The following is a 12,065-nucleotide window of genomic DNA, read 5'->3' as shown; positions in this document are numbered from 1 at the left end:
TTTTCTCATTATACCAATCATTCTTATAATTAATAATATATATTAATTCCCATAATTTCAACTGCTTTACGGGTTGAGTACAATTATTTTTATTGTACAGCTTCCTTTTGTCAAGCTCATTAAATTTAATTAATTCACTGGGATGAACTGCTGAAAAAATAGGTATTAATTTCAATAATATAAAACACATAAATACTAGCTGAAAGAAACATCAATTTTTTTTTTGTCCTATTATCATAGATTAAATATACTAGATAGTTTAGTAGGTATTTATTGGTTATTTACAAAAGTTTTAAAATTGGTACTTTTACTATAATATAGTGTATGATTTATTTTCATGTTATCTATCAAAAAAAATTAAATAAAAACAGGTAGTTGATCGTAAAAACTAAATTAATTTAACGTGAAAAATACATAAAACCATAACGTCCATACTACTTAATAGAAATAAAAAAATAAAAACTAGATATTTTTTCCTAGATTCACAAATATTTGTCCAATATGCATGGGAAAACGATATAATAAAATATAAATAAACTTACCTTAATGTGAGTTTTTAAATTTGAATTTGAACTAATAGAAGTTGATATTAATTTTATTTTTGGCATGCATAGCATGCATTTGAATGTAAAATTTGATTTTTTTTCAGTTACATCTGATTCTGATAGTTGTTGCTCGAAATAAGTTTTTGAATAAGGCCACTTCAGATGGTCTTTGGACATTTTAATATTATATTAACTTAAATAATCTTATATAATAAAATAAATAAAGGAACATTGTACTATTTATTACTAAGCCGTTCCCAGCTGTCAGGTCTATAAGTTTAAGTTTGTTGTCGTTTGTCTTACTGTTTAGGCAGTGATTTCCTAGAATTGAGCTAAACTATTTTTAGATATAGAGTATGATTTTTCTGTTTTTACATTAGTATATGTACTCAATTTACAAAATTAATAGAAATTAATTTTTTTGTGTAAGATATTTAAAAGCCGTGCTAACGGATCTCAAGGATTCCAGAAATTTCAATACAAATTTATATGTATTGATTTGTATTATTTCATTTGCCAAATTTAAATGTACTTGTCGTTACATAATTGACTTTACTCTTTAAAATACCACTGCAGTTAATCGTGTGACAGTAAATGACAGCCGAATAAATTGTAATATAATAATATATTATATACTTCTTTTGAAATTATAGAAATACATTTTTAAAACGCAGTTAACTATTTTAAAATAGAAATGTATTATGTATTATTTATGATAAAAGTATCTAATAGTTCATTTTGTCATTGATCAAATGGTCTTCGTTAAAAATTATAGCAATAACAGATAAATCACAAAAAATTATTTTTTTTTATTTTAGTTTATGTGACATTGTGTACCTTGACTTAGGCAGTCACTAAAATGATTGTCTGCTTATAATATCAATACCTGTAAACAACAGTCAGAGTTGATATAAAATAGCCTTTTTTATAATATTGCTTTAGTATCATTAGGAGTGACTTATATATTTAAAGACCCTAGTATAATATCCTTATTTTAAAATACTATAGCTGACCCTTTCTACTAATTGGAAAATTGAAAAATAAATTAAACAGATTTGGCATGGTTAAAATAAGTTATATTAAATGAGAAATGTTAAAATATACAAAATTAAAAAGAAAAAAAACAATAAAAATACAAAATAAATATAAAATAAATTATTTAAAGTATTATTCTTAACAGGTAATAATTTTGTTTCGTCTATTATTGGAGTTGATTTTAATTTCGTGTTGTTGAATGACTTTTTATTTGCTGTTTTAGACTAAAAACAAAAATATAAAAATTAGTCAAAATTACAAAGATGTACACATTTTTATAGTTAATTTCTTAGTTAGAAATGTATTAAATATTTTAGCTACAATATTTACTATATGTATATGGGTATAAAATAACAATTTAATTTTATAGATATTTGAAGTTCAAAAAAAGATGAAGTTGGATTTATGTACTAAAACTAACAATTTTAGCGATTTAAAAGTAGTATGTAGGTTATTATATTTTACTGTACACAAAGTACAAAATATTTTCATCGTATAACTAATGGTAGGTAATATAAATAACTATAATAACAATATAAATATATAATAAAAATATTTACTGATTAGTCAGAAATACAGGCTGCAGATATATACGAGACGTATATCCTCCTACCCTCTTTATCATATACAATTATTTTTTATTTTTATTAAATTTTTATTTAATTTGAGTCTTGCCTAGTATTATATTTTAAAATTCATAAAATACCCTTTACATTTTGTTATACACTGATACAAATTTAAAATATAAATAAATCCAAAACTTTAAAACATTTAAGTTATTTTTAGGTTATTGTTAAGAATTTAAATTTTTAGAAACTGTTCAATTGTTAATGAATAGTACTGTTCAGTACTATAGTAACTATTGATTATTTAGTTGTTTTTATAAATGATTTATAGGATAATTGTATACTTGCTTTCTATAGTTCTACATTTAATATTCAAGTTAAATTCAATAATTTGAAAATTTTGAACACAGAGAGTTAAGAGTGTTAAGACATAATTAATGTAATGCAAATTAGCCAACTTGGATTACACTTTTTTTTTAAAAGTATTTTATGCTCACCTACTGTATATTTTACAATTTGTTTATTCACTTGTTTATTGATTTGTGTAATTTAACTATTACTTATATATTATATGTATTTACTCAAGTATTTACTTATTGTTGCGCTTCTTACTTATATTTCTGTTAATAGCTATATAGTGTATGACATTTATGAAATGCATAATATAAAATAACTAATCCTTGAATCTATATCAAATAGTCCAAGCCAATTTAAATTTAGAAAGTTCAATAAAATTTAAAAAAATAATACTTATATGAATGAACTTTTTCACCATCCCGTATATTTGTACACTTGTGATCAATAGGTTACCAATGTCATCATATTTTTCTTATAATAAAAATTATTTTATTTATATATAAATTAATAAGTATAACTGTTTTATATTATCACTTATGTCACAATGTTGGATAACATAGCGTAAGTCTTTCTAATATTTGAATGTTAATATAAAAAATGGTTATAATCAATGGTCATATTCATTTACTTTGAATAACCATACTATATACTCATATTAACTACTAAAGTAAAATTAAATATTTTATTCTCACATATTATAATTAATTAATAGTTTATGAGTAATTACTTATATTCTATTAATGAATTTGATTATTATGAGTTTAAACAAATTGAAAAATTGTTTAGACTATTATGTAAAAATATACATTACATATAATTTAATCAGTCTGTTGGATTTCATCATTGATCTAAGAATTATTTCTAAGTATTAAAGTACCTGTAGCAATTAATTTTAATATGTCCAATTCGTCAAAAATTGAACTATAATAGTAAAATTATAAACTAACATAGCCGAGCCTACATTTGCTATGTTACACACTTTTAAGATAGGCAATACATGTTAATGAGATGTCCTCTTAAATCTTAAATGAGTATATAAACATCACATTAGCATATATATAGCTTTTAGGCAAATGCATACCAAAAATATGTCTATATATATATACCTATATGAGTCTTAAATTTGACTTAATACCATATTATTATGTTAAAACATTTTAAAAATAATTATAAATGTTACCTATCTTCTTATAGGTCAGTTAGGTTGAAACATATTAAATTCAAAATAAATAAATAAATAAAACGAGTATAAATAACAACACATACTTCCTTTGAAACAATGTAATTAATAGTTTTTTTAGAATCGGCCGCATTTTGTTTTTTTTCATACAAATCAGCCACTTTTATAAAACACTTCCCGCATATCGTCTTTGGCTTAATATCTTTTGAGCTTATCTAAAGACAATTGAAAATATCGTTTTAATTTAAATGTTCTACCATATCTTATGTATAAAGGTACTTACTTCCATTCCTAATAGATCTTTCAAATGTTGTGTCAATGGTATATCTCTAATAGCAGATTTAAAAATGTTTAGCAACATCAAGTGTTTGTTGGACTTCGGCTCCACAAGACAAATCCTGCAGAATGTCTTACTGCGCAAATGCATCTGAATCGTGGTGGTTTTTTCAAGCAATATAAAATCACCAGCGAAATACTAAATCAAATGCGTGTCGGGTGGGAGCGGTCAATGTAGTAAGGCTACGAACGGTAGGCAAAGAATGACGATTGACGAGGGCCGACGGTCACGAGATGCACACGGACATCATATTATATTATGTTTGCACAACAAAAACTAGTCCGGCGTTAGCCATGGGTTCTTAAACTGCACCGCACTACCGCAATATTTACACAATAAGCACACGACAATTTGTTTTACATCTATAATGATAACCACTGATTGGAAATAACCCCTAGAGTAACGCCGGTCACCGGCAAGTGTTCGTTGCGCAGACTACAATTATTAATTTTCTATGGAGTCGGCTGACCGTCACGTTCCAAGCGGAATATTTATTGAAGTAGTTATCAAACAAAGCAATAGCGCCAAAATGTGCCGCGCCGCCGCCATTCCGGACCGTAACAGATGGTCACAATAGAACGAGAACCAACGTCTACACGGTGTGTGGGGTTCGTAGTATGGCGGCGGCTAGCCACCACTTTTCGTCAGGGATATAGACACTATGATTGCACGACAGCCTATGTTGGATCACAGTGTTGAGCGGCGCAGAATATTCTTATTAAATCTGACAAAAAGTCACGTACTACTAGTAACTAGTGCCCTCTATAGTCATTATTATAGAAATCTTGTACCATGTTACCACAGAGCCAAAGGTGGGCATTAACTAGTTAAAAAGTAAATTTTTTAAATTTTTTTAACTTAACTAGTTAGTTTATTTTCTAATCAACTTATGAACTTACCTAGTTAAATTTACAGTTCAAATAACTTATCTTTTTTCAGTTGATTTAAAAAAAATCCATCAAGTTAATAACATTTTTAAATTTCTTGTTTATAGGCACATAAATATTAAAATATTACTATATTAATATAAAATAAAAATAATCCAATACTATAATAACGCAAACATTTCTGTTATTTTTCTTGATAACATAATTTTGTATACATTAATATATTTTATTAGATTAGAAAGGCAATACGCCATCAAATATACACAATAACAATATTATTATAATATGTTTGCAAATTGCAGTACAAATAACTAATAAGACGTAATAAGTTCAATAAAATTTTTTTTATAATTTATAAATTAGAAACTAGAAAGACACATTCACTCTTTATGTGATTTACATACTAATTAAAAAAATAGATTAACTTTTTTTAAATTGATTCAAGTTAATATTTTTTTCCATCTTTTAACTTATCGAGTTAAATTTATAATTTGTTAACTGTTAACTTTTAACTTAGGTATCGATCTTGAATCCTCTTAATTTAACTTGAGTTAATTATTTTCATTAATTTGCCCACCTTATGTTACAATAACTCAGTGGCTTCCGGGGGTCGCACGGGATCGCACTTGCAACCCCTGAAAATATCATAGGGCCGCAAAAGTATCTTTTTGCGACTCCGAAAAATCACGATTTCAATTTTCAAAAAATTGAAATATCATAATAATAAATTAACTAATTATATTTTGAGAACCAATGTTTAACTTTGTTTTGAAGCACTGCAATTATTATTATATTATATCCTTTTCACATTTATTTATAGTTTTGTTATTAATCATTTTCTATTATTATACCAATATGTATATTTATTGTGATCGGCCGAATCGAGTCTAATATTATTTTAAAATTACAATTTTGACAAATAAAACAATTTAATTTTGATCTGTAATTTAACTTTTATATTAATTATTAAGGTAATATTATATTATTGAGCAAATTAAATTTATTTATAGCTATTTCTAAACTATATAATTAACGTTGTATTGAGAATAATGGAAAAACCTCATCGTCTTGTACTCATAAATATTATAAAAATTTAATTTTATAATAGGTATATTTACTCTAGAACCAAAATTGAGCGAGTTCTACTCAGACTGCGTAAATGCGTTTTGTCTATGTTGCGTATGGGCTAGAGAGAGAAAACAAACAGTGTGCTAACATCCTCTTAAGGATAATTTGTTAAACACTACCTTAACTTAAAGTCAAAATTTTATTTTATTGACAGTAAGTAATTATATACCCTATTTATGGCGTATATTTATAATGTATACCAATTACCAATAGATACAATATGTGTTTAAGGTTAAAATAGTTAAATAGTTTTGTTGAATTTATGTACTTGTAATGTTAAATCTAGAATAAAATAAAATATTTTAGGGCGGTGTTAGTCTGTCCAACCTAGAAACTGATTGCAACCCTAACAATTTAGCCCAATTTACGCCACTGTCATAACTAATAACATTAATAACAATAACAGAGTCCGTAGAGAGCACTAGTAGATATGACGCGACTTTCTTTTCATTCTTGATAAGAACATTCAGAGCCGTTATATCCGTGCTCGTTGTACAACCATAGTATTTATATCCGTGTTTCCGTGAAGCGGACAATAATCATGGAACAAAATATAACAATTCTAATTAAAAGATTTAATACGTAAAGAAGACTACATTGGACGATGTTAGGCGTGGGTTAGTTACTTAGTTCCATGACCATGTTAAGGGCCATAATAATATTTAATCTCCATGAAGAAACGACGAAAACAGGGCAAAGCAAAAACGTAGATGTACAAACTTTAAAATATAAAAAAATCACTTAACAATATTGTCCATCTAAAAAATTTTCTTAGATTTATTTATTTTCAAATTAAAATATGAGTAATCTTGATATTTTTGTACGGTTCATCATTTTAATAAAATTATTCTTATGAGGAATATTCTAGAAAAACCTGTGAAAGATTTTATGAAAGTCATAAAATGTCCACATAAATAATATATTTTGGATTTTTTAATTATGTACATGATATTGAATAATTTTTCAAGGGTTATTAAAAACCAAAAATTTTCAATGTAAACATTTAGGAAAATTTAAAAAACTGATCCAAGAACAGTTAAGTAATTTAAAAATAAAAAATAAAATATTGAAAAAATTGTCGTTTTCTTTAATTCTCGAATAAACCTTCCATATCATTGAATATTATTGATTCTCATTATTAATTTTTAGGCAACAGATTTCTTAGAAAATACATATTATTATTAATATTATTGTAATATGTAAGTCCTCTGTTGATTGCAACGCTTCCTAAGTTTCTAAAAGTAAATAAGCTTATATTAATATGTTGATTTAGATTAGGTTATTAATACGTAATACGTTTGATAATTTAAGTAAATTAGTAAAATATATGTCGTTATATATTATAGTTATAAATTTGTAATTTCAGTTGCATTGTTATATTATTGTATGTAAATATTATACTTAATAATAAAATTCAAGTAATTTACATTCATACTTAATAATATTATATTAAATTTAATTGACTATAGACTATATTAGTGGTTTTCAACTTAAGGGTCGCCAATAATAATAGACGAATTGATTTTTCCATATTATTTAAAAATAAAATAAAGTTATAATTTTTTTATTTTGTTCTATATCTATAATAATATAACAAATATAGGATGAAATAAAATGTAGAATCAGACTTAAAAATAGCAGTCTCAAATATAAAACCTTATATGGAATCAATAATATCAAAAGTTCAAGCTCAAGTATCTCATCAATACATGAATAACAAGTTAAATTGTACATTTAAAAAATTGTATTTATGTATTTTTTCATATTTAAATTTATTGTGTATGCTTAACATTGTTAAGTTAACAATACGTTTTAAAATAATTTTGTATTATAAATTAATTACATTTTACTCTGTTAATTAATCAAAATTGTATACCATATAAATATTTGATCAGTAATTAAATCAAATTTTGATGAATAAAACAACTTTTTTTTTAAGGGAGTCGCATTACAAAAAAATAAGAACGGTGGTCGCGATCGAAAAAAGGATGAAAACCACTAGACTAGAGGACCCAAGATTCAAGAATATTTTTCACATTCTGTGTCTGATCACGCTCGTATGTGTGACACATGAGAACAAATCAAATTTCATTTCTACTTGGTTATGTAAATTGAAAACATGTTTCACAATTGTATTGAGGTAAGTAAAATAACCTATTGTTTATTTTATTTTATTTGAAATATGAACGTGCCAATTATCATATTAAAAAAAAAAAGATTCTCAGAGAAATATTTTTGTTGTTAACGTCCAATTTATATAAGTACTGCTATGCACATTTTGAGTTTTTTTTACTATACCTACACCTTTAAGTGTTTCTATAGAAAATAAAAACCAATATCGCTGTAAAAAGAAATATAGCTGTTTACATCGTAGCAACTAAAATAAGGGCTCCTATGGGTAATATACTGATAATTTAATTTTTATATTACACAGCTAACATTTTGAAACCAATGTTATGTTTACGATAGTTCAATTTGACAGTTCATTTCAAAATAAGAATTCATGTACACGAATTGAAAAAATAAAATTGTACGCAGCTTTATTACCGCCAAGGATGATTGAAGAAAAGGAAAATAATCGTTGTTATGATTTTATCGCACGGGACCATAGGCGAAAAGAGAGAACACACTTAAAAAAAAAGATAGTAAACAATAAGCAGACAGGTACCACACACGTATTTGACCTGCATTGCCGAGTTTAAAATCTTGAAGACTATTTTCAAAAATAAAAAAAATGTTGTCGTGCAAGACTGCAAGCACCTACGTCTTACAATATATTTTAAATCTTTTTATCTACGTCATACAGTTTTTAAAACTTACAACTATACCATTTTTCCTGAAGGCAGGGACGTCAAATATCATGTACAATCCCTGAGACAGAGAATCGATCGAGTGCACTCACGGTTTTATATTATATATTAATAAAGACAGACGTTCCTATATGAGGTCGATAGTATTGGTTTATGACGATAAATGCACATTATAATTTTGTAATGATTGAAAAGACTCTACATTATCGGGGACGATTATATGTCTTTAAATAAATTACTTATTATATTATAATTTGGTAATATTACCTCTCCGATCCCTGTAGCGACTTGCCCGTTGAAACCGTGGATCGTATCCAAGATATAATATGAGGTGACCGATTTATATTTTAAAATAATAAGAACTTTTTTTATTTGATTCACTAATGTTGATTTTATTTAACTTTTTTAACACAATTTAATATATACGTATTTGTCGTATTTTAATTTATTACAAACGTTTATAACTAACTTATTATGTCTTATTGCATAAACGATCTGTGTAGTCTTTTACAGTCGCATTTGACCGTCCTTACAAAAAGACAATAATAACGCGTCTGGGGATTTGACCGAAAACTGGAATCCTTATATTATGTTGCGTGTGTGCGTGTACATGTGTGTGTATAATATCTTATCGTTATATTTTATCCTATTCAATATCTGTAACTTATTCTTATCCTTAATGGCTAACAGTTATTATAATTATTTTATTACATAAATTTAAAAAAGATATGATGGCTCTAGGCTACATCATTACAATTTATACAATATTATATTATAAAATAGATTGAAATTGAAATTGCGTATTGAAATATGTATTATACCACGTGTTGCGATTACGATTGTATTGTTGTTTTTCAGACGATATGCGATATAAAACAATCGAAAACAATAAATGTGCTTAGCTGCAGTGACAGGCAAAAATGGCGCAGTGTTTGCAAAAATATTTAAATCCTACTTAAAATCTTCCGAGAACCATGTGTACAGTAGGTGGTAAGTATGGAAGTAAGCCGTTTGAGTATATTTTGGCGGCTTACGTTCTGCGAGGTTGTTACATAGTATTAAATCGTCTATTCTCTCATAAAAATTATACGACCTTATTTTGTACAACACGATCCTGACAGAAATGAGCGTATAATGTTATTATAAGAAAGCTGCTGACGTTACAAATTTTTTACGCCTATAACTTGCTTGTTGATTTATCGTTTATTACGCCATAAATATACATATTTCAAAACGTTTTGGAACTTAATCGGCATCAAAATTATTAAGGATGACATGAATATTATCATTATAATGCTATATCACGCAAGGCCATATAAATATTATTATTGAATGGCAATAAAATGCTAGTTTGATAGCTCGACGAACCTGCTCAAAGTTTTATCACAGAAAAACTGTGGTGGCAGATCGCCAGATTTACGTGGAATCAAATAATTATTCTTCATCATCCGATAAAAAAAAAATTGAATTAAATTAACATGTACATAGTATAATTATTATTAGTGTTATGTATATAATATTATAAGTTCTTTTTTTTTATTATTAATAAAATAATATGTTGTGTAAAAATGATTCTAAGCGATACCTATTCTGTTGAAAATTCGAAATTGTATGTAAAGAAAAACAGAGCTTTTCGTAAGATAATTTATGTTTTCAAAATGCGATACCAATTGTATGTTGTAATTATCAACAATCGGTGTGAGTGTTAAGTTTTAACCTACTGTAGATGTTTTTCATATAAAAGAAAAATAATAATGATTGAAAAATATTTCACGAAAGAACTTTATACGTTGAGAGTGTATCGTTATTTCGATCGTTGTCTTAAGGTTTTTCAGCGATTAATAATTTTCATGAATAATATTTCAAAATGTGAGAAAATCAAAAATAATTACTTTGAAATAATAGTGTAGAACACAATATATTATATAATATCGTGCCTTTCTTATTTTTATCAAAATATAATAGACTTACTTTGAACATTTCGGTATTCATTTTTTCCAGTTCTCTACTTTAAAAAAAATAAGTATCAAAATACCTACTATACTTTTAAATACTTTTAAATCAATAGACACTTGGAAACTTTTTCGAGCACTTCTGTTCTACAGAAAAACAATTTAATAATAAACTGTGTGTGTAGTAATATACCTACTAATTCGTTTTAAATTAAACTATTTAAATAATGAAATATTTTACGATCTAGGACAAATTGAAATAGCCGTTTGGACGTTGGGATAATTGGACGTAAAAAAAATATATATAAATCAGTAAATAAAATTAATAAGCAATTTATATTTATTTTAATAACTCAAAAATGAATATTAAATATTTAGATATACCTACAAATTAATCATTATATAAAATATTAAAATTAAAAATATATCTAAAATAAATGTTTTTTTATAATAGGTACGCCAACAATTAAAATGTAATATCAAAAAAGGTTATATTTATATTAGTACGTATAGTCGTACAAATGTATTTAAAAAAATTATTTATTATTTAAAATATCTAAAAAGTTTGTGAATGTTAAACATAGTAAGTTATTTATATTATATTTATATGTAGTTATGTAATAATATTAAAAAATGATCAACATTTTATTTTAATGCAGAGAAATATTTTGAGCGATTCCGCGTAAAAATGATATTTTAGTTCTAGTGTCATACTTTTGAACAATTTTTAGGTTAGATTAATATATTTTGATGATGATCTATTTAATTCTATTATTCTATTATTTTTTTTACATCCAATTGCTCCCACGCCCAAATGGCCACGTCCAAACGGCTACGTCCATTTGTCCCTATTCGAATATTTTATATCTAATGTAATTTGGTGGCTTTCCGTTAACAGGGGCCAAGTGACATTTTTCAAGGTTTTTAAATTTAAAACTTTTCAAATTTTTCTTGAAAATTATGTTTATAATGTAAATTTTTATATGGACAAGTATATTTTATGGCCATCTAATTTTAAAATAGTTATAATTTCTATTGAAGGTGTGTTATGAACAGTTTGTATAAAATAATTTTATTTTTTGCAGCTTATATCTCAATTTGTTAATGATAATATATTATATTGTTGCAGGTTACTTATTTTCTACTAGTTACTGACATCCTAAATAAAAAATGGGGTATAGCTGACTTAAGATTTAAAACTAAAATTAATTTTAGAACTTATTAATACAATAATAAATTAAACCAAAGAGATAACTATTTGTTTCTAA

The 12,065-nt window shown here is 25.6% G+C and overlaps 1 protein-coding gene across 1 annotated transcript; it reads right to left on the bottom strand.

Annotated features, from left to right (window-relative positions):
- Positions 1-1,618: 1,618 nt before the first annotated feature.
- LOC132927126 (uncharacterized) lies at positions 1,619-4,422 on the bottom strand. The gene is made up of 3 exons (XM_060991583.1): positions 3,967-4,422; positions 3,770-3,898; positions 1,619-1,804 (listed from the first exon to the last, which is right to left on the bottom strand). Exons 1-3 carry the CDS (start codon positions 4,108-4,110, stop codon positions 1,625-1,627), a joined length of 453 nt encoding a protein of 150 aa, XP_060847566.1. The 5' UTR covers positions 4,111-4,422; the 3' UTR covers positions 1,619-1,624.
- Between the last annotated feature and the right edge of the window lie 7,643 nt (positions 4,423-12,065).

Source organism: Rhopalosiphum padi, chromosome 3 (assembly GCF_020882245.1).
Source record: "Rhopalosiphum padi isolate XX-2018 chromosome 3, ASM2088224v1, whole genome shotgun sequence".
NCBI classification, from domain to species: Eukaryota; Metazoa; Arthropoda; class Insecta; order Hemiptera; family Aphididae; genus Rhopalosiphum; species Rhopalosiphum padi.
Note: the sequence above shows the minus strand (reverse complement) of the source record. Positions and strands in the feature narration are given on the sequence as shown.